The sequence below is a fragment of the Topomyia yanbarensis genome, chromosome 2, assembly GCF_030247195.1.
Source record: "Topomyia yanbarensis strain Yona2022 chromosome 2, ASM3024719v1, whole genome shotgun sequence".
NCBI lineage: Eukaryota > Metazoa > Arthropoda > Insecta > Diptera > Culicidae > Topomyia > Topomyia yanbarensis.
The window spans coordinates 13,426,906-13,450,692 of NC_080671.1; the positions used below are offsets into that span (position 1 = coordinate 13,426,906).

The following is a 23,787-nucleotide window of genomic DNA, read 5'->3' on the forward strand; positions in this document are numbered from 1 at the left end:
AAAACGAGCGGAAAAAGTTTGCATTAGTTTTCGCTATCGTTGAAATTTGAAGTCTTTGTCTTGTTTGTTGTATATTTTGGACTAACAGGACCGTGGCGTAGTCTTTTCATGTCCTTGCTAGAGTCTCAGATATGCGCCTTTTTGCTGTCTGCTTTGGCTTTCTTTTTCAGTTCGACTTTCAAACAATAATTTTGTTAGTATCTGGGAAGGATACTCCTATCCTGGCCAATTTCACGACTTAACCTCACTTATTTTAAAAAAGTAGATAAAGATTTTAGCGCCCCCTAAGGTTGGCGCCCTTGGCGGGTGAGAAGGGGGAGTCAAATTTGGGCAATTTTGACGTTACGTAATTTATGAATGGTACCAATATATTCCTCAGCTAAAATAAAGCTTATTTTTGCACACTTGTTTCAGCCAAATATATATTGTCATTATTCCATATGCTTGGTTCAAAACCAAGAGGTTCGAGATAGGGTCACAATAGGCTGCACTGCGTTAATATGCACATTACCTTATGCCTGTAAATTAAGCAGTATCGTCAACTCTATGACAAGATCTTTCTGTTTGCATTATTTTTCCCATATGCAGTGTGGTGTTTAGGTATCCACAATAGGCACAGGTAATCGAGCTTATTTTGAGCTTCGTAAAATCCTTTGGTTAAGTAAAGTACGCTACCGCACGAAGTTAACCATCTACAAAACGCTTATTAAACCGGTTGTCCTCTACAGTCACAAAACCTGGACTATATCGCCGGAGGACTAACGCACTATTAGTGTTTTCGAACGGAAGGTGTGTGAACGATGTATAATGGAGTACAGATGAAAGACCGAATGTCGTCATAATAACGAACGACAACCCGGTAGAAATGGTTGTCGAAGCTAATCCGACCGATACAAGGAATAGAGGTGCACAGCGAGCGAGATTGATCGACCAAGTCGAAGGGAACGTTAGGAGGAATCGTGCCCTGCGAGGCTAGGATCGAGTGAACTGGAGACATGCACCCAACCTTTTTTCACTCATCGCTAATCGTACCGAAACTACTTTATAATATTTTAGCCAACACATCGTATTGACTAACACGCTCCACCAAAGCATTCCTTCACGATTAATGTGAACTATCAAACATTAATTACAAATCCACTCCATCGAAGTCAATCCTATCTTAGCGCCGAAACAAAAGTGAATGGATTAATGAGAGAGGTAATGGCATGTAAAATCCACTTATTAGCTGCTGCTGCACTATCAAATTTCAACTCAATAAATTACAACAACAAGCTCAGAAAGAGAAGGTTGACTTACTACAGTGTTGAAGAGCAACTCTAACTCGTCGTTTTAAACCGCCTGGTGACTGTGGCACAGAAAACGGAAAAGTGAAACGGTATAGCTCCATTGCAATTGCTGGCGATGTTTGAAGCTATAGAGATGAGAATCTATAACGTGAACTGTTGGCTATATGGCGCTTAAGCTAGTGCATGTTTCAAGATGGGGATTGAAACTACTCAAAAATAAATATTTCATGATAGTATTCCATTTCAATTGCCTAAAAATGCCGATGAAGGCATGTTATTCAAAGCAAGGCTCCGGTACTAGGATTCCAATATAAAATTTTGACCTTGTGTTCTTATCCCCACGATCAGGAATTATTCGCTGTAATTGTTCTGTAAACAAAGACTCAAATATCAAAGACTGAGGAAACTGAAGTTCATAGTGTCAGACTTCCCAATATAATAACCTAAGAATATTGCCTACGAAACCGTTATTCCCCAAAACACTAACCCTTAAAACCCCCAACATTAGACCACCCCGCACGACAGAAACTACGCCGTAACAAAACAGTTGTACTTACCCGATTGTTAAGTCCTTCGTCGTTCTTTCCTCGCTTCAGAGATGGCGCTCGGATGACGTTATGTTCAGCGTATGGATTCATCGTTGTCGACTAGACACTCTCGACTCGTAACGAATTCACCACTCTGCGCTGACTTCGGCTGACTTGTGCACCGCCGTCTTCGTTTGGCACTCACTTCATTCGATCAAACGGGTCTCTATGGTTGTTTCGATGTTCGAAAGCTTAAATTCACCACACCGGCGTGCGCGCGCTCTTCTTTGCTGTTACGATTCGCGCGGCTCGCACACAAAACGGTCAGCACATCAACACTCTCTCGTCCACCACACGTTCAACGGCAAGCTCAAATGTAGATTAATATTTTTCCGCTAATTTAATTCCCGGCGTTTTTATCGCGTGTCGGTTTCCGTCGGCAAAAAGAAAAATAGAGGACAAAAACAGCTATTCCTTTTCGGTCGCGAAAGATTAGAATTTCAAGCTGGTATCACTGAACCATTACGATTAATTTATGCATTCTTTTTCTCTTATGATTTTATGGTTCGTCGCGTGCCGCCAATACAAAAAAAACGAAATTTAACTTATTCACCACGAGTAGTTCTGTTTACATTTTCACCAGCGCCAACCAACTGCCACTGCCGGCATTGCAAGAGTGCTGCGCATCGGCAACGTTTCGAATGAGGCGCACTGTCACCTTTCCCAAATGGGGCAAATTTCACCCATTTGCATTACGTAGCGATGAGGAGGGGGTACACTCCCCTCCCGGTTTCGTAGTTTCAACGGAAACCAACGAAAATTAGCTGTTTTTTCCACCCGCGCGCCGCACGGTCTAACGCAACAAAGTTGTTTTGAATTCCGCCGTTGGTTGTCTGCCTGCCTGGGAAGAATCACTGATGATTGGCCTGCTTATTTGCTTGGTTGCTTGCTGCGAAACGTGTTGACGATGATCTCGCGGTACGAATGACACTGGCTCAACGATCAGGTTTAGTTGTCAGCTATTCTTTGCAGCAGTTTCTGAAACGGAGAAGAGCGAGGAAAATAAAATGTTATTCAATATTGCGGCTGATCGGATACAGTTGAGTGGTCGTAAATAGATTTCGGTTTATAGGTTATGGCGAAAAGGGAGCTGATTTCCGGTTCGATTCGCTTGTTTGAATTTTTATGATGTTCAGATGGGATGGGATGTTTACTTAGGACCAATGTGGAAAAAGTAAAAAGAGTGATCTCGAGAATAAACTGAAAGCATTTTAAACATACAGATTCAGCGATTATAAGTAAACAGTGTTTTTCACATACATTTTTGTTTATTATTCTTTTTTGAATGTTTTATAATATAAGTTTTATACCCACTAGATTCACTTTAAAGTACTAAGAATAGTTCCTTAGCTTGTATGTCTTCAATAAATATAAGAATAAGAAATTGTCCGTGTGCTGAATTATATAGCACCAGGATCAGGAGAAAATGAGAATACAAAATGGCATTTAGGCATTTCACGTAACGTTTAGTTTGGCATTCCATTTGTGAAATGCCAAACTAAACGTCACGTTGATGTTATGATATTATGCATCATGAGTTTACTGTCGGAGTTTTCTGTCCGAGTAGCACGATTTTTGTTAACGATTCACGTCATCATGATATTTGAGTCATGAGTAGAGTAATTCGTGTTCATGATTTCAGGATCATAGCCACGATTTCTGACATTTTAATGTAATGTGATTTATAATCACCTCAAAAATTTTTGCACATCAAAAATTTTTGCACATCAAAAATTTTTAAATGGCCATCATGTCGAAGGACACAAGGCCGAGTGAGGCAAGAGAGAACCAAAAAGAGTAATTGGAACTGAACATATGATTTAGAACAATGACCAGTTTTCAAAGAAGGGGATTTTTGCGATTTTTTTCAAGCAATAAAACTACAAGTTTAACATATTTACGCCATATTTTTCGCTGCATATTTAAACAAAACAAGAAGTTTGTTTACCCTTAGCTAACTAAAACTAATAACTTCATTATTATTAGTTTTTGTTATTGATTCAAACGGAGCAAACAGGGGGATCATGGGTTTGCTTGCGGGGGGCGACAGCTTCCGACTGCGGCCACATCGCCTAGTAGACCCTCAGCTACGAAAAGTCCATAATCCCCCCATGTTCAAGGTCCAAATTAACCCTCCCATTACATGGTATTTTGATAGTGTTTGAAACGGGTTCAACACACAAAAACACCACCACCAAGGTCCGGAAGATCCCATTTCAAAACCATATTCTGGCGTATTTATAAGTTCACACTATTTCATGATGTTTTGATGGTTGTGAAATTTGGCGTAGATCATATTCATGGTATTGCATTCGAATATCATAAAAACAGAACTGAAGAAGGGTGTAAAAATGGTTAACGATACTATTTCAGCCGGTGAGGTTGAACAGCAGTTTTTGCAAAAGTTGATGGCACGTATCAAGTCAATCAATCACAAAACCTCGCACTTCACAACATAATGCGCGACATCATTTTAGGACGCAACATCCAAAACTGCTCTGTACCCTGCTTAAATCGATATATTTAATCTATTAAAATGGTATTAGCCATGTATTCGAATTTATTACTGAACACTAAACATCATTGAGCAATAAATGTCATAAACTTTTCATTCCGACATATATATATCCTATACCAAATCAGGTGATAGTAAATCAGACAACCAACCGTCATGGCCTACGATTCATTATCTTCTTGGAGCTGCATCAGTGAACCTGAATGGGCGGGCGGTATAAGACGCTGCCCTCTTTGGGATTAAGTCATTGCGTGTTTCGATAGTCGGCAGAAAAGAGTAACAAAGGATGATTACGGGTCAAAGAAATGGCCGACCAACAACATTACGAGTTACTGGGTGATTTTGCTTTTGAGTTATTTAGTGAAATATTTTTGTCTTTATCGCGTTGTTGGTTCGCGGACGCGGTTGAATAACGATCGAGAGAATCTGCGATTCGCTGGTTACAGTTAGCTCAATTATCAAATCGGATCAGTTGGTGGTCAATTCTATGCGCATTGAGGTGGAGCGCTTAAACAAGAAAAAAGTGAAATGAAACTGAGGTTTCGAAAGAAAAAAATCGAGTTAAATAACGTGTTTTTATGTTGAATATGCATTTAAGTAGAATGTATTTTAATTTAACAAAATGCTACACCTTCTTCCTGAGTAATGGACATCAATGTTTACTACATAGAAGTTTCAAGAATTTTGTGTCAAAAATCGTAACTGGCTTCGGTTGAGAAATAACTTGACATCTGAAATATGAAGCAAATCCCCGTTTGTTAGTGAAATACGATTGTTATTTCAATTGTAGCACTTTCCAATTAGCAGCAACAACAAACAGGAAACATAACTCCTGGCACCTTCTGATGGAAATCCGGCCGAAACCGACAATACATTGAACGCAGCTGACAGGAGAAAGATAATCCCTTGCCGAGATGTTGCTATACCCATGTACATAGTTTGCGCACGGGTAGCTCCAGTACCTCACCAGCGACACAGAAAGAAAGTCGCAGAAATTTAAGATGCATAACTTTCCTCGTTGTTATTCCAACTGATGATGGTACGAACCTACGCTAGGGCAGCATATAGCCAGACAACTGCATCTCATATTTTACCGCGCGGTTTTCCTCTATGTATTTCCACAATTGTAAGACCAGCGGCCGGCTGAGTGCTTCCACCCAGCGCTGAACAATTCCCGCAGAAGCTTCAACTATTTCCATTTGTATATTTTCCCTTTCCGCATCTACGTTGTGGAGAGTGTCGTCTTATTTGGAGTTGCAATTTATTGGCGGGGTACTAGCGACGAAAGATTTTCTGTTTATTTTCTCGTTGTACAATGCATTTAAGTGCATTTGAAAAGGAGGATGGTGAAAAGAAGAGTACAGTAGGAAAAATAGCGAAGCTGATAGTAACAGGCTCATAATATTTATAAGAACAAGTTAGGACGAGATATAGCATGTAATCAGTGATATGTGTGTAGATGATAGGAGAAGCAATGACTATATTCTACAGAAAATAACGTTGGCTGCTTTTGTTTTCTTTAAAGTCATTCCAATCTCCAACTTAAGACTAGTTAGATAGATCCAAAACAGTACCAAATTGGCGCTAATTATACACTCAAACCCAAAAAGTCACACATCTTGCGTAACGTCAAACAACTGATTAGTACTGTGTGATGTCTCGCTAGTAAGCACAAAAGTTCTGTTTGCCGACGAGAAATGTAAACCGAAAGCATCTTTTGATCTAAGAACCAGACGCTACGCACATGAAACACTAAAAACATACTTGTGTTAATGGATTTATGTCCTAATGCACAAAACTTTGATCTTGTCCAAAATGTTTCCCGTTTAAGAATTTTGCATTCTATCAGGCGTTTGGTTGTTGGCGTTTCTGTTCAGATTCCTTATCGGCAAACAAAACTTCTGCGCTTTTGTATTAGGGGAAACTTTGCCACTGCGACCACTATTCAGGTTATCTATTGTGGCTGCCCTTGTTTGCTCTACATGTTGCAAATTTCCCGAATTCGAGTTGTTCGTTTGTCCACATGTGCCGTCCCAACTGGGTAGTACATTATTAATGTAGCTGTAGTCACCTCTCCGGCGTCGGTAAAGAAGAAGTAGAATCCAACTTGAATACTTACTAACAAATATCCTCCTCCCGTGATACTTGTGGAGTGCGCAGTAGTATATGCGGCCTCTAGCAAAAGCAAATATCGAACTAACAATTCCTTCCCTTTCCTTCCGCGATCTACGTTCGGGCCTGGCCGGCACCGGTATTGATCAATAAACACTTTAGGATTACCAGGAGTTACACATTGAAAGATGTTTCGTTACTCCCAAGCATAATTATCTGCTGAATCCCTGTGCAACTTCAGCTAGTCCAGATCGATAACGGAGTAGCAGCCAGGGGTGGTCGCACAAGCTCAAGCAAGCTCAAGCTCAAGCTTAAATTAGCGCCAATTTGGTTCTGGTTTGAACTTATCTAACTAGCATTAAGTTAGCGTTAGTTACTGACGAGGACCTTAACACATTTTAAACATTGGTTTTCATTCAATCTCCTCCGCTCTATAGTTCTCCCAGCATTACAAAAACACATATTGTAAAGGATCTCAAAATAATAGTTTGATCACTGACTAAATTCCACATTTTTTGGATATTTTTCGTTCTCAATGAATAATTTATATACATAATAATAAAATAAACAGAAACTAAGGCACTTCCCTTTGACAGACCAATTGAATTGCAAAGAGAACTAGATACAAATTGTTGAAAACCGTTTTCTGAGTTCTATCAGACAAACATTTTTCAAATCACTTACAGGCTATAATTTGCTACAGCAATGGGCCAATAAATAGCCCAAAGAACGTCTCAGACTCACAAAAGAAGCTAATATAAAAGATAAATGTTTCCAGTTTCATCATATCAGGAACGCTGTACATTTGTTTACTCGCCTATCGTGATTTATACGCTTATATTATGTTCATATTACAGAGTTAAAACACGTTATGATAGTTAGCATCAAGAAAATGTCATCAAGATAGCGTTAAAACGCATTTTAACTCGTAGTGTGAACGTAGTATTACACGTGTTATATGTTGTTATGCAAAATGAATATTTTGTATGGGCAATCTATTAAACAATTTCGGTTTTGAGTGCCTGAAATGATGGAACTAAATGAATGCTACTCCCGTAGGTTGCTTTATTTGCACTAGGCTAGTGGTACCGGTAATACCGGTACCGAAAATCCCGGGAATACAGACCCATTATTGGTACCGTAATACCGGTACTGAATACAAGCCATTTCCGGTATTTTCGGTACCATACATTTTTTTATGAAAAATTTGTAGACTCTATACTGGGACCCGTTTCCAATTATCGACCTGCAAGGCGGCTTTTAATTATATTCAATTATCTTCTAGATAAATCGTTCAGCTTACGCCTCTGTTGGGAAATGAGATAGGGCCATCATCATAACAATTTTAGAAGTTAAATATTACTAGCTCCCGTTGTACTGAGTGATATGTTTAAGTTCCTGCACAATTTGGTCTAAATAAAATTTCAACTATCCTCTACTACATTTTAAAGCATCCACATCTAGCATAAAAGTAAAAATTTGGTTTGATTTTTTTATTAGCGACAATTATTAACTGGGTGACGCCGCAATAAGGCTGTGGTCTAAATCATGTCTTTATTTGGTTTGCGCTTAAATCTTTATCTATAAAAGAACGAATAGCGATTTCGTAACTTACAATTTTAGAGTTGGTGAACTGCTTCGAATTGAGCGATTCGTAATTTTTGGTGATCGGAAAAGTCAGCAAAACTCACAAGAAATTAGAAACCTTGGTAAGCATAAAAGTCGAAACCAATTTACAGCAAAGCGATAATCCCGAGAGCAAATGCGATCAACGTACACGGATTTACATTTTCGCTGCTATTTACTGTTGATAATAGGGTTTCTTACATTTATTATCGATTGACAAAAGTCTCCCCGCTTAGCAGTTATTGAATTCAAAGTGACCTAGATCTCGAAATGAAAGAAGGTGCCGCATTCGAAAAATGAGTTTGAGCAATCAATTTTACTTCGAGGCGTTTCTCGAACCTTTTTAAAAAAATTGAGTACCGGTACTTTACCGGTACTATCGTTACAGGGGGCTTCAGTACCACAGTACCGGTTCTCGTCAAAGTGAGTCGGTACTACGAACCCTTTTGGCACACTTACTAACAAATCTCCTCTTCCCGTTATACATGTGGATATGGTTGGGAGTGAGATCACTTTACAATTTGCTTCTTGTTGTTTATTCAGTTTGCTCTCTTCCTCGCTCTCGTATATGTCCATGTCGTTGTCGTAGAGCAGTTTTGCTTCTCACTTATGGTTGCTTTTTGGTGTGTCTTGTTTCTGAGTGCCATTGGTGTATCAGTCTTCTTTTTGCATGTTCCTTTTCTGGTTGATTAGAGACATCGATAAGTTTGACCTGCTGTCTGTAGTTTGGCAGTGCAAGGCTGCTTCTTAGTATGTATTTTAGTAGATATCTTTTCATTAGCAGTTTTGGCGCATGGTTTATCGTAGCGTGCCGTCTGGTTGCGGATCTGGCACGTGGGCGTCTGCCCAGAGTCTGTATATAGCGTTCTTTGAACGTCGGTGATTCCTTTAGTAGATTTGCATTAGAAGATCCAGTAGAGGGGAATAGGTAGGTACAGATGCTTTCTAACCGCATGGACCCCGTTGAGAGTATCGGAGAAAAAGTTTCTCCAAGTGTCATTCGTAACGGATTCCACTTCTCCGCATTTTGCCATGATTTTTTTAATGTACTCGGAACTGGTGCGCGATGCCAAATCGTGTAGGCGAATTTCAGTAATAGTCTTTATATACGGGGATTAGTTTAAATATTGTTCAAATCTATAAAGATTTCTGCAGCCGATAGCACATTGTACATTATTAGTACCATATTCTTTGTGTGATGTAGTTGAAGGTAGGTCACTACCGTGAGATAAAGTTTCAATTTCACTTTTAGCAACTGTTCCATCTCACGCACTGCTGGTCTTCTTCGAGTTTGCGTAAAGTCGATCACAACAGTATTTTCGCACTTTATATTTTGATTCACTCTACGAGGCTTTTCTATTACTGCCGGGTAGAAGTTACGAAGCGACGCGGGTAAAATTTGTGTGTTTGCTTTGCTGTGATCGAGCGGTATGTTTTTAGCTTCTTGTCCGTGTGAGATCAGTGGCTAAACTACTTATTAATGTATTAATCATTACTGAAACGTATGACGAGTTCTGTCCATCCATCAAATTAAATAATGCCGGAACAGGCAACGTTTAAAAGAACAGATCAGAGCGCAGAGCTCATATTGGTAAAACCGAGACCCTGCGACTTTCTCTAGAAATAATTTAGTACAATATTCGATTCAATTAAATTAGCAACACCCTCGATAGCCAGTTCTCCGGAGTTCAAGTTTCATATTTTTCAAATCGAGACCGGCCAACTTTATATCTTTTAAGTTAAGAAGCCGCCCAAAGCAATTAATACATAATAACAACTGGAAGTTTTAATAACAAATTTCCACATCTCGTGATACTTGTAAGGTTGCAGATACCATGCAACCCCTTGAAAAGACTATAAATATGGTCCGTGCCAAGCTTCACGACCATCAAAACACCATCAAATGGTCTTAATAACCCATAAATACACCAATATATGGTTTTTATATGGGATCTACCAGACCATGGTGATGGTGTTTTCATGGGTTGACCCCATTTAAAATATTGTCAAAACACGATACAGTGGGTGTGAAATTGGACTATGATCATAGGGGTATTATGGGCTTTCCGTTTGCTCGGGCGCGGAGGGTTGTGAAGAACACGTTATAAAACATTTGAAAAACGAGAATTGAAGTTTCCTCGGTTCTGAAAAGTGAAGATGCCGGTGCCCAACTAGTCTTGCATTAAGTCGAATCTCTGGTTGACATGTTTCATTCGATTGTTGGTTTTCTTTAAGTGCTGGAAACTGCATGTTTGATGTAATTTTTTTAAAGCAAAGAGCAGTTTGATTCGGCTTCACGGCAGATCTCCCTCGAGCAGTAAAATTCGACAATCTTCCAAGGGAATAATTTAAGCCTTTAAAAGGCATTTCACCTGCCTATAGTTTTTAGGAACAAGAAAAGATGTTCTTAAATGAGGATCGCCAGTCACACTCTTTCTGAGATAAGAGCGCATAATGATTTGACGCGGTGCCAACTAATGCTTAGAGTGTCTTCTAAGGGAACGATTCAGATTCCTCGGGCGCTACTTTTACGCTTGTATTTAGTGCAATGCTGCTATGCATAACGCATTGTACAAACAACCAAACAAGCTAACGATCCTTGTCGAAGAAGACGTAATTAAACGTGAAGCAGTTCTGCCAAAGGTCACCCGATACGAGTTTCAAGGGACACACAATTTAGCTCTATCCAGTACAATTGCTATGCAGGAGCAAAAGGTGTTTGGAATAGCCAACTCCGAGCTTCAGTCGATCCACGCATGACAAACTCGAATCGATGACCACACTGCCGATCTCAACTTTGTGAGCGGGCATATAGACGCAATTGCCCTTCACGAAATACTTATCACCAGCAACGTTATTTTTTACTGTAGACAGAATATTACAATTATTGACAAACATATGATTAGGGCGTATAAGCCAACTGTCAAAATTCATTTGGGGAAAAATCCGGGCAAACCGCTATTGGAAGAACACAGTTGACAGCAGTTAACGAAAGAGAAATTTTTTTCTTTTTTGTTTATTACCAACCAAAATAACCTAACCCGAAAAAATAGGCGAATAATCCTAACGTTGAAACATCTAATCGAAAAAGTGTGCCCTTTCCATGTACATACTAAATTATTGTTCGTGACTCTAATTGAAAAAGTAAGCCAAAGTAAACAACAAAGGGGCGCAAAACTGAGACTCTGCTAAGAGCCGAAGACCCTGCTACTCTGTAGCTGTTAAAATCTGTTGTGAACGATGTAGAAATCAGGAAAAGGTATCTAATCCCGAATCGATCCAATGATATACTCAAAATGTATTCAACAATCAAACAAGCTGACTGACCCAAGTACAGATTACTGTTTATTTTCACAGTGCTTTAAATTTTATACCGCCGCAAGGATAAACATCCAACGCCAATAAATTGCCAGTAGGATAAAATCTTTCGGAATGTGCGGCTTTCCGTCCACAAGCAGCATCAGCATAACAGATTAGACAGTATGTATGTGGCATTTTATCCATAAAGATGGAAGAATTTATAATCTATACTTCCCAGTGACGCTAGGTAATGAAGACGTCCACGTACACAGCTGAATACAGATCATCGACCCTGCTACTCTGTAGCTGTTAAAATCTGTTGTGAACGATGTAGAAATCAGGAAAAGGTATCTAATCCCGAATCGATCCAATGATATACTCAAAATGTATTCAACAATCAAACAAGCTGACTGACCCAAGTACAGATTACTGTTTATTTTCACAGTGCTTTAAATTTTATACCGCCGCAAGGATAAACATCCAACGCCAATAAATTGCCAGTAGGATAAAATCTTTCGGAATGTGCGGCTTTCCGTCCACAAGCAGCATCAGCATAACAGATTAGACAGTATGTATGTGGCATTTTATCCATAAAGATGGAAGAATTTATAATCTATACTTCCCAGTGACGCTAGGTAATGAAGACGTCCACGTACACAGCTGAATACAGATCATCGACCTGCTTTCGTTAAGCCGCAGACCAACCCTCTCGTCCAGGTTGTGTGTCCGTAAACTTGTTCGCAATGTAGCTTTATTTTGCCATGCATCACTGATTCAACGTTTGAGGAGGATTTACGATTTGCGTTTCTGGGCAAGCTGTGTTGAAAAATTGGACCGAATCCGAAACTCGAGACAGCTAGTCTCTTGGCTCGTTTTCATCCAGCTAGCTCGCGCCGGAGAGATAGAGACAGAGACCCGTACACCAAACGCAAAAGTATTTTATGTGTGTATTTCTTCCACGCGAATGAGTACATTGCGTTAAATTAGATTTAACGTGAGCAATGTCTCCTGGCGTTTACGGCATTCAGGGTTCGGCTTACCGCAGAACGGGATCAGCGATGCAAGTCGATCCGCAGAAAATTTAAAGAACAAAACAAGCACAACAACCCGGAGGCTAACGAGAACAAAAATAATCTAAATTCTCGTCTAATTGAATTACTCATCGAACAGCTGTTGCTTCGGTTCGCTTCGCCTCGCCTCGGGGATCAACGAACGTACGGGATTCCGAAACAAAAACTGACACGCTCGTCAACTTAGAAACGATTACTTGTGCTAGGAAGTGCCACACACTTCAACCGGAGGAAACCCTTATCATCACTCGTACGTACGTACGATGGAGTGTGGTGGTGCGGTGTGGCAAACGTGGTGGAAAACGAAACGAAACAGAGTTCACAACACAACACCAAAGTGGCGCATCGCAGATCAATGACCCAGAAGCCAGAAGCCAAGAAACTCCAGCGGGTGAAACGATTCCTGCAGGCGGCAGCAGTTCTGCGACCAAAGAATTGCAATTTCTTTAGGTCACTGAACCAAACTGTTCTCAGATTATTTTCTTTTATTGGCGATTGTATTATTTACCTCTACTAAAGCTGAGTTTAAACTTCTTAGCGAGGCCGCCGTGGCGGCGGCATCTCAGCACCCGAAAGAAGGGGCAATTATTACACATAGATAGAGCTACCAGAGAACAACCAAAGGCTAATAAATCATAAAATTATTCTGCCTCGCTTCATAAACTTTTCAATATAAGCAAATAACTGTCATTATCTGTTATTATGGAACTCATCAAAGAGGGTTCAGAAGCTGAAATGGGATGACTTATTGGGACTGAAAAAAGGGAAGATTGACAGCTGGTTGGCAGTTTACATAATGAAACAATTCAATAATGGTTGTCATATTAAATTAGGATGATCAATCATCTTCGATAAAAATACTATTGACGATTATGCCCATGAATTCGATTTACTTTTAACAATTAATTATGTCGAAAGATTCAGTATTGAACTGTTATTCAACACTAAATAGTTGACCAAAGTTCAGGTGTCGTAACGCAAGCTGTACAGAAAGCTTTATCTGGTATGAATAGAAACACTTAGAGTAGATTAATGTAATTTATGTAAGATACATAAATAGAATATTACAAAGATCGCATCACATTGCAATTGTTTGGTGCATTAAATAGGTTTTCCAATGAATCATCCCTTTGACTTGATTATAGTTAGATTAGATATAAGTGTCAACTGCTGGAGCACTCGTATAGTCGAATAAGGAACATTTGATGACATAACTGTAGCAAGAATCAAAACTTTCGCATCGCATTTCAATCTATTTTTAGAATAAAATTCACTCAAATCAATGACACCTTTTTGTTGACAATTATTGAATATTTCCAAAATGGTGAAGATTGTGAAATTTCATGCAATGTTGGGATAAACATCTCGCTAAATTGATTTCGTATGCTCAATTAGTGCCATAATTGGTTGCACATAAAGTCACTTGGTTTATAATTCAAAACACTGAAATAGAGGTTTTAAAGTCATTCGTACCGTAACTCTCAGACAGTTCGGGTGTGTGCTTGTCTCGGCGTTGTTTCGTGTCTTTTTCTTAAGGCCACATTTCTCAGCCTATCATCTGTGCGTGAGGATTAAACACTAGCCTACTAGGGCAGTCGTTGGGCACCAGTTTAAAGATAAGTGGTTTTTATCTTTCGTAACATATTTATTGCCTTCTCCCGTCTGCGCGGACGCTGGCCCCGTGCATTGACGTTTTGTATGGTTCTCTCTTCGAATGGTCAAATGGAGGTTGAATCGGGTTCAACTCCTAAGGTTCCCTCCCGGTTCAAGTGCTACCCATAACTTCTCAACTTCTTTCGGCCTAAGACTAAATAGCTGCATCTTCTTCAGACCTAACCTGACGGAACGGTTCTCGACTGTGACCGAAATTAGAACGGTTCGCTCGTACTTGGTAAGAGTTATGCCAGCCAACTCAAAGCAGGCAAACAATATTGCTCTGTGAGCTGTGTGTTCTGTGACAACTTTACGCGGAATTATAATGTATATATTCCAGCGATAAGCGTAGAGACGGAAGGCGTCGTCAATGATGAGAGTTTGACATGTGAGGATCTGCTGCAATACGGGGTTGGCTGGTTTAGAGACCGCTTACTTCAGCTCGTCAAAATACTTGATTGCAAGCGTTTGCACTCAGTAGTTGCTGCGGGGGATGATTACAAAAAACATACCCCCAATCAAACGCTTATCAGGTGACCTACACTGGTATCGCTTTACCAAATTTTATCCTATTGCACAAGGTCCGTCTGCATGTACATTTACTTGTACCGCGGGTCATGAATTACACTAAGTGTAAACAATTGGGTCACATAGCCACCCTTTGTAGCATAAGGGCCCCCGGTGGGCAATGCGATGAGAATCATCTAGATCAGTGATTCTCAACCTGAGGTCCGCGGACCACTAGAGGGCCGTGAAGTGGCTTGCTGGGGGTCCGTATAGAAAAATGTATTTTCCGAGCGCATATTAAACTTTCAAGTCTTGTTTCCTAACAAACTGAAAATATCATATTGATAGCATACAAAATCGGTGATTATCCGTGGGGGTGTCCGCGGCAACCCAGGGTGATTTCTAAAGGATCCGTGGTACGAAAAAAGTTAAGAACCGCTGATCTAGATGATTCTTGCATTAAGAATACTGAACAGAGCCTTACTGGGCTGAGATTCTGCATGATATCGGGGCATGTCCCGTGTACAAACTACTCGGGATAACCCACAATGTTCCCTTGATGGACGTTCCAAACGTCCTTTCGCAGAAATGCTAAACAAATGTTAAGCCATAATCCTCAACAAACCTCCATGTTCTCTTGCCTCCCAACGAGGGCGAGGCCGATGACCCACAAGAGGGAACATCTACTATGGTACCTGGGAATTATAAGAAGAGAAGCAAAATTTCCTCTCCTAAACTTCCTTGTAAATGCCAGAAGGTGGCCTTTGACGGGGATCCGAAAGTAACAACTCTTGCAATTGCTGCAACCAAACCGAAACAAGTAGCTTCTGGTCTCGGAGGATCAATATCAGAGGAGTTTCCAGCACTTTCCGGAACCTCAAAAACTCCAAGTGTTCCTTGATTTGAGTTCGATAGTTCTCATTTGCTCTCCTGTCAATTAAAAATAAAACCCCAGGACCAAACAGCATCAAATTCAATTTGTTGATGAATTGGCCAGACTCGGCCGAGAGACGCTTGTTGAATGTAGTTAATAAGTTTCTTGAGTATAGCATTGTCCCACACGATTGGAGGCAAGTGCGTGTCATCGCCAGCCAAAAACCAGGTAAACCAGGCTCCGACCACAATTCGCATCGACCGATTTTAATGCTGTCCTGTATTCTGAAGCTTTACGAGAAAATAACCCTGTTCCTTCTCAACAATTGCGTCGAAGCAAATGACTTACTGTCAGATACGCAATTTGGCTTCCGGAAAGGCAAAGGAACGAACAACTGCCTTGCGTTGTTATCAACAGAAATGCATAAATTCATTCATGCTCATAAAGAGCAAATGACATCGGTTTTGTTGGATATTAAAGGGGTTTTTGATTCAGTTTATATCAACAAGAACTTTCGCCAGCATGGGTTTTCAATAACATTGAATCTTTTTTTTGCTGAATTTGTTGTCGGAAGAGCACTTGTACTTCTCGCATGGCGATTCGTCAATGTTGAGATTTAGCTACATGGGTCTATCCCAGGGCTCACGCCTAAACCCTCTGCTATATAATTTTTACGTCAATGACGTTGATGAATGTCTTGACAATTCCTGCACGTTAAGGCAGCTTGCAGACGACGGTGTGGTTTCTGTTACGAGACCCAAAGCTGTCGACATACAAGAACCATTCCAGAATACCTTAGACAATATGTCTATTTGGGTTGTCAAGTTGGGTATCGAATTCTCTATGGAGAAAACGGAGCTAGTCGTTCTTTCGAGGAAGCGTGAACCAGCACAACTACAACCTCCAATAAACTATGGCTCAGGTCTTCACAGTAAAATATCAAGGGGTCTGGTTCGACTCGAAAGGTAACTGGGGGTGCCACATTAGGTATCTGAAACAGGAAACGAAGGATCAACTTTCTTCGTACAATAACTGGAAAATGGTGGGGTGCCCACCCAGGAGACCTTATTAGGCTGTATCAAACAACGATACTGTCGGTAATGGAATACGGATGCTTCTGCTTTCTCTCCGTTGCGAATATGCATTTCATCAAACTCGAAAGAATTCAGTATTGTTGTTCGCATATCGCCTAAGAGTCGACCCATATAATAAGTCTGGAAGTCCTGTCGGGCGTTCCCCCGCTGAAAATTCGGTTTTGGAAACTCTCATATCGATTGCTCATTCGATGCGATATCTTGAACCCGGAAAATCCGAAAGGCTTGTCGAGCTCAATTCTCCGACCCGTTTCATGTCCCTGTACATTGACTACATGGCGCAGAATATCAACCCTTCTTCTTATAGTGCCAGATATTCCTGTATCTCCTGTTTTTTTCGATGCATCCATGGGGAAAATACGGGAGCTACTGCTTTAACTGACAGATATCGAACACATTGTCTGAGCGTGCACCGAGTATAGTTTCGCTAGGTCTCAGCTAATACCCTTCGAACCCGAGGAATACCACACAACGTCCCAGCTCGAGATGTTTCTCTCCCCGTTTTTGATATTGTTGTTACTCCGATGCTGAAAATGTCTTACTGAAGGAAATATGCCTTTCTCATAAAAAATGAATTTCCTTCAAACTACAAGCGAATTTGAACCTGTTTCCTGATCTTTAATTTAAAAGCTCAACAAAAGCTAACGGGTCTATATAGTATTTCTGTAGTTACAATTGAGGTTTTATGGCGCTCTTTAAGTCTATTCTCAAGCTTAGATTGCACTTGTAGTGTGCTATAAAACTTAAATTGTTACTTGGATTGTAATTAATTGCCTACCTCCAAGTCTTAATAATTGATCCTCCATGTACTTTTAACTGTATGTCTAGTTTACGGTAGTCTAAAATTGTCACTCATCTTCAGATAGTCTAAAAATTGCTCCACAATTTTTAAATGTAGTTTTAAAAATTTCTTATTGTAATCTCCTAGTTTTAAGAAATTCGAAAAAAAGGTTTAAAAAATTCAAAATGCAAATTCAATTTGCGAAGGCACGGTACCATTACAGCTTGATGGTACCATCAAGCTGTAATGGTACCGTGCCTTCTCAAATACCCAGACTGAATAAAAAAGAGGTTTTATAGTAAATTCCCCGATTTTTATCGTATGTCCTACCGCAAAATTCAATAGCTCAATTGAATATATCTACCTCTTCACTAGGACACACTATCGACCGGCTTTATATCATCGGCAGAATCCGCTCCCAAAATACGGATACACTCACGGTGCAATACGTGCAGTCGAATTACCGGCTACTGCAAACTAAAAAGTTATATTTCAACATCTGATTCGGAGGTTAAACAAGTTTCACGCTTGGCGAACTTTATTGTTCTCCAATGCCATTGTTGTCTTCCGTTAATTGGTATAATGATGGAACTTGCAAAAAAAAAGATCCCGTCTTCCAAAACTGTAGAAACAAATTGCTGAACTTTTTCAACTTTAGTTTGGAATGTTTTGCTTCATTTTCATTACGAAGCGGCTCTCAACAGACCTGATTGATAATACATACATTTATATATAGAGAGCGATACGCTTTGTTCATTCGTTCATTCGAACTTTTCTTCGCTCTGGAAATCCTCTACGGTTTTTGGACATTTAGTTTTTCGCAGAGTTTGTGACAAGACCCGGTATATATTTATTTTAGTTTTCACTATCCATCATGAATGGAAGCTTTCGGTGTGCTTTCATCGTCCGGAAATTGTGTGTCCGAACTCATATAAAAACTGATGATGAAATGTGGTGACCCTTTGCTGTTAATCTCGAAACGGCACAAAACCGACTGAACTGAACATATGAGAGGGAAACTTTTTGTTTTGCTCGTAAAGTAACTGTAGCCATCATGTCACAAAAACACTGAACCGTTACTGATAGAACCAACGCCATCTAGTCTAGACCGATACAGTAGTAGATGGATGGGAAATTTGTATGCTCCTTTTTTAAACCTATTTCATTGCTTTATTCATGATTGAAGGAAGAAAAGATTAGCTTAGACAAGTATGAGCAAGCAAAATTGGCTGTAAGGAAATATGAATTTGAACTGTTCTTTAGTTGATATATTCTGCGAATTGTTGCGCTACGAGCAATCGAATTTTGTATGTTGGCAGAAAAGTGGAATGCTGACTTTTACTGTGTTTCTCGCTTTTGTACTGCGAGATTCGCCAAGTCAATTGGCAAAAGATTATTCCATCTAGCTTTTGAACCTTTTTATATGAGTGACTGTAAATGCCGGTGGCATCTGTGGTTGTGTGTGATCTCGCTTTGCAGGCAGGGTACAATCACCGTCGCTAGTGCGATAATCATATGTTCTTTCTTGAACGTCATCATATCCCAGGGATAGCTATCATCATATCCCATGGATAAGGGTGCATGGAGCCGGAGTCTCGAGGGTTACGGGTTTGAATCTCGCCTATGGGGGAATTTTTTTCACATAAATGCTTTCGCTTCACTCACCATTTCGATTTGCTTTTCCCGTTGGATACTACAAAAAATATATCCCATTAGTAAGCTTTTGGCATATTTATTTCATTCATTTCATTCAGCTTCTTCTGTAAGGAAACCCACTTTTTCTTCATGCCTTCCTCAGATTTGCTTCCGTAGTAACGGCTTTCAAAATTTGCCAGTATTTTTTGATGGGCCTCTCCAGGACAACATTTGAATAGTGGCACGAAGCTAGATCCAGCCAGAAGATCATAGGGACCTCGTGTTGCTTCAACAAAGGAAGCAGACGCTTCTGTAGACACGCCGTTTACAGTCCCGGTAATCGCGAACGGCGCATTCCGTTTGCCACATGACCAGATCGCATGCCAAATCATGTATTTATTGGTAAACTTTGAAAGTTTCTGCTATCTTACTTTCTCCGGAACATCAAACTTGAACTGGGCCGTGAAGAATAGTAGCCCGGAAGCTGCCGGAAGTCCACCTTGACGTAAGTCTCATCATCCAGTGAGGTTTCGCCAGTATCTGGGTATACACTGTACAGTCTCCGGGCCAGTGACTTTCCCACCATATTTTGTCGTTCGTCACGATTGGAGTCTTATGTACTATGTACGTATGCAGCCCCTCCCGGTCCTTGGTTCTCTGAACGAAAAACTTGGACAGATTCAACTTTTTGGCCACATCCCTGACCGAAGCATTGGGATTCCGCTTAAACGCTAGAACATCCATTATGACCGCATTTCTCCTTACGTTCGATGCTCAGTGTTTGGTAGTAACGTTTAACATGACTCACCGTTGACTGCACGATTCCGAGTTATTTTCCGATGTCCCGATAGGAGAGTTGAGAATATTCCAGGTGCCGGGCAAAATCAATTCGAGACGTTGCTTTTCGGGTGACACCATTTTTTCCAATTTTCGAAAAAAAGCGATAGAAATACAGTACAAACAATACACTCTTAACTACTTCCACCCAAATTTTCAAGAGAAAATATCCAATGGATTATTTTCTACAGCTTTGTTCCGTGATGCAATGTGATGTGGGACACCCTTTAATGAGGCTATGCCACATCGCCTTACTTAATGTGCTGTCTGACGTCTCTCCACTCAGTCGTACCTAAACTAATTTAGAGCCCCTATGGTTGAGTAAGCCGAGTGGATCACAGATTTGCTTGCGAGGGGCCACAGTTTCCGATGGAAACTGTTTAGAAACTATGTATTTGGAACGTAACAGCCCTACTGCAACATGCGAAAGCCGCCCTCTTTGCTTGGGAGCTGCAAAAAAGGAAGATGAATATCGCAGCCCTTCAAGAAGTACAATGGGACGAGTTATAAGATAGAGGCCGGTGTGTGACGTATCTGCGTGTTGAGGAAAAGGAGCAAGTTCTTCAACTAATATTTGATCTAGGCTTGCGCACCTACAAAAGACAAATCCCATGACGTGAAAGATGAGCATCTAAAGGGAAATCCTGACCGAACTTCAAAACCCAGGTAGTAACCAGCTATACGAAGTAATCCAATATATGATTGGGATAAACTCGGTGGAAAAAGAAATGTCTTCGGATTGATCGGATTGTCTCATATGCCCTATCCGTTTGACGGGCCGCATAATCCGATATAATAACTATGATGGCATAACGATACCACAAGATACTCTGTGGTGTTAAATTTAGCAGACTGTGTCCGTTGACTTAATCCTTTGTCATTGAATACCAAAGCGTGTTTTGAGATTGACGGTCAACGACAGACCAGGTGTTTACCCTGCGACAAACCTTACATGAATTTCTGAAATGCAACTTGGGAACTCAACATCTGCTGGTGAATTTCAAGGCGGCGTACGATTCAGTGAAACGAAACGAACTGTAGTAGATAATAGTTGAACATAGATATCCGACGAAACTGAATTAGCTCATTTGAATAACACTAGATGGGTTAAAATCAAGTGTGAAAATAGGTGGAGAAACACTGAACTTGTATGTAGCGTTAGATAGATTGAAGTTCGACGTAGCGACGGAAGTTGCGATATAAAGATCTAATGTTATATAGCAAAGGTATTCGCGGAAAGCTTCCAACGATATATTGGTCTTTCACCACAACCACCAGCTGTTTTCGGCATGAAAAGCTGGCATATTCCGGCAGCCAAGGATTCAGAAAACTATAGTCGTACTGCGACAATAAGCTGGATTTCGTCGACAAGTCTATCAATCCAGCCAACTGCTCGCTATTCCACCAAATCGCCAAGGTTTGGGCAGGGCTTAAAATTCACATATATATTTAATGATCATTAATTCAATGAATTCTCCTTCTGTTCTTTACCGCCTTTCGTTTTCCTATACGAATCCGAATTTTCTATCTCGTTCTTATTGACACTCAATCATTTTCGATTCATATTTCATTTTTCATAAAAGGAAATTAAAGCAATTTTCGTCTTAAAAAAAACTAGAACGCAGTGCACCCGCGAAATATGCACACCTATCATGCTTAATTCTTCTAATACCATCGCTAGCTCGTCATTCCATGGAACCGAACAGTGACAAATAAATATTTCCCAGCACCATCGTTCAATATCGAAGAAAGCAATTTCGTTTGCATCCTCAAAGCGAAAAAGAAAAGAGTTTTTTTTCGATAGTTGTCCTACTGGAGCTATAGAGTTAGGTTCTCGGAAGGGCTCCCTGTCAGAAACACACAATTGCAGACTACACAGGCAATGTCGCCCACTAAAACACTGCTTAAGGCCAATGTTGAATGTTCAGATATGCGCGGGCGTTGGGACTTCGCGATTGCGTGTATCATCGCGAAGGGCTCGAGCATTTATACGTTAACGTATTCGACCGCGTGTGCTTTTGTATGTCGCGTGTGCTAACGTGTATGTAACTTCGCGAGTATAAATTCTGTTTTATAACCGTGTGCCTTTCACATATTCGCGTATGTTCTGTTTTGATTGGTCCAATTAAATGTATGGATCTAAGTAGCCAGGACAGAGGGTAATAATTTCCGGTCGCGACCGATCCACGATCGCGCGAACACGGACGTTTGTGCGTTCGTGTTTGAGACCGCGTGTGAAACTCAGCAAGTAGAGTAGAATGGGGTCAAATAATTATGGGGGTATAATAGGTATACGGCATTATCTTTGCTATATTATTGCAGGGGTCGCTCGTGTTGTGTGAATTAGATAGGCGGTAGAGAACATCGTTGACGACTGTCATTTCGGCTGTTACCGTGGATCAGGTGCTACGTTGCGTTAGTTACGGCGTCGTTTATGTTTTCGCGTGTTGTTCAGCGAAAACGCATTGTCTTTCGTCCTCAGTACAAAAAACATTTAATCAGTTTAAAAAATGTCTAATGAGGTTTTTCTTACGTAAAAATTAATGGTATTGTGTAGGTTTTTTGATATTTTTGCTTTTGAAAAAAAATACGAATATCAACATGAAACATACGTTTGGCGGCACGATAGGTCAGCCGTTTGCGGGAACTATAGGGCACTACTATATTGTAAATTTGAATTATTTTGACAGAAAAAATTTACGTAATTTCATGCGAAAAACACCAAAACGCAGTGAAGAGGACATAAAGAACGTAATTGAATCTGCACAAGATGGCGCCCGTATTCGCTCAGCCTCTAAACAATTCAAGGTTCCGTTCGAAGCATTACGTGCTCGTGTGAAAGGAAAGTGCTCGTCATCAATGAAAGCGCGTCAGATATTTCGCGTGAGTTAACAATAATAATTAAGGTTAATTTAAGGTGTCGGTGAAGTAGCTAATCGAAAAAAACCTGACCGAAAAAGAGAATGAAAATGAATCCAAAAAAATGTTCCGAAGCGCAAACGTGATGGTTGCACAGCGAAGCAGCCACGTGAGCCAGAATGTACAAATTCAATTCCACACTCTGGCAACGACGAGGACAGTGAAGAAGTCATTCGCAAGTACAAAATCAAACAGAGCTACCGAAAAAAAAATCGAAATTTACTTCCGCTGTTTCATGATTTTTCACATCATTTGCCAATTCCTAATTTTTTACCTGAATGGCGTCAATGAATTGCATACTCTTCAAATTGAATTTGAACCGCTGAATTTCTGGGTATGTACATCGTTTTATTTAACCTCGAATAACCTATCGTAGCCCCAGATTTTAAAAACATCGAAAGAAGTACCTTCGCCTTATTGCAGATGTATAACCTTTCCAACGAGTGCATGTTTGTCAAAATCAGTACAAAAATACCATCGTACAAGCTCGCCAAAAAAACTGACCTACTTGACCACACTACACCTATCATGCTTCATTCTTCCAATACCATCGCTAGCTCGTCATTCCAAGGAACCGAACTGCGACAAATCGAAGACCCCAATTTCGTTTGCATTCTCAAAATGAAAAAGAAAATTATGAAAAGAAACTGGTTTGAATGTACACGTATGCTTTGTCCTAGACAGTTGTTTCATTTTCGCTTTCGAAAAGTTCTGGTGGTACCACCGTTCTTTTCTCATTTTCACCCGATTTCGTTTAATGGAAATGACATTAATGGACTCTGGCAGTGGGCCATTATCAAACGATAGTTGAAAAAACTAGAAAGACTAGATGCCTCAATGTTGGAAAAAATGGCCGTTGAGGTTCGCCAGTCTAATGTGCGGCAGATGATGGTGGCAATTCCAAAGGAAAACTATGAGTTCATCCGATCGCACCGGAGTAATTTTGCAATTATTTTTGAAGGTATGACAGCATGCCTTCATTTCTACA

General features: G+C 40.3%; 1 protein-coding gene across 4 annotated transcripts in view; it reads right to left on the reverse strand.

Moving 5' to 3' along the window:
• Positions 1-23,787, reverse strand: part of LOC131682346 (uncharacterized) — a 318,536-nt gene that overhangs the window by 194,642 nt on the left and 100,107 nt on the right. For all 4 annotated transcript variants that reach the window (XR_009304069.1, XM_058963749.1, XM_058963739.1 and 1 more), the window contains exon 2: positions 1,847-2,854. Coding sequence is in view for 3 of the 4 variants with exons in the window: in XM_058963749.1 (XP_058819732.1) it covers positions 1,847-1,927 (81 nt within the window). In the remaining variant the exon portion in view is untranslated. The remainder of the gene's footprint in view (positions 1-1,846; positions 2,855-23,787) is intronic.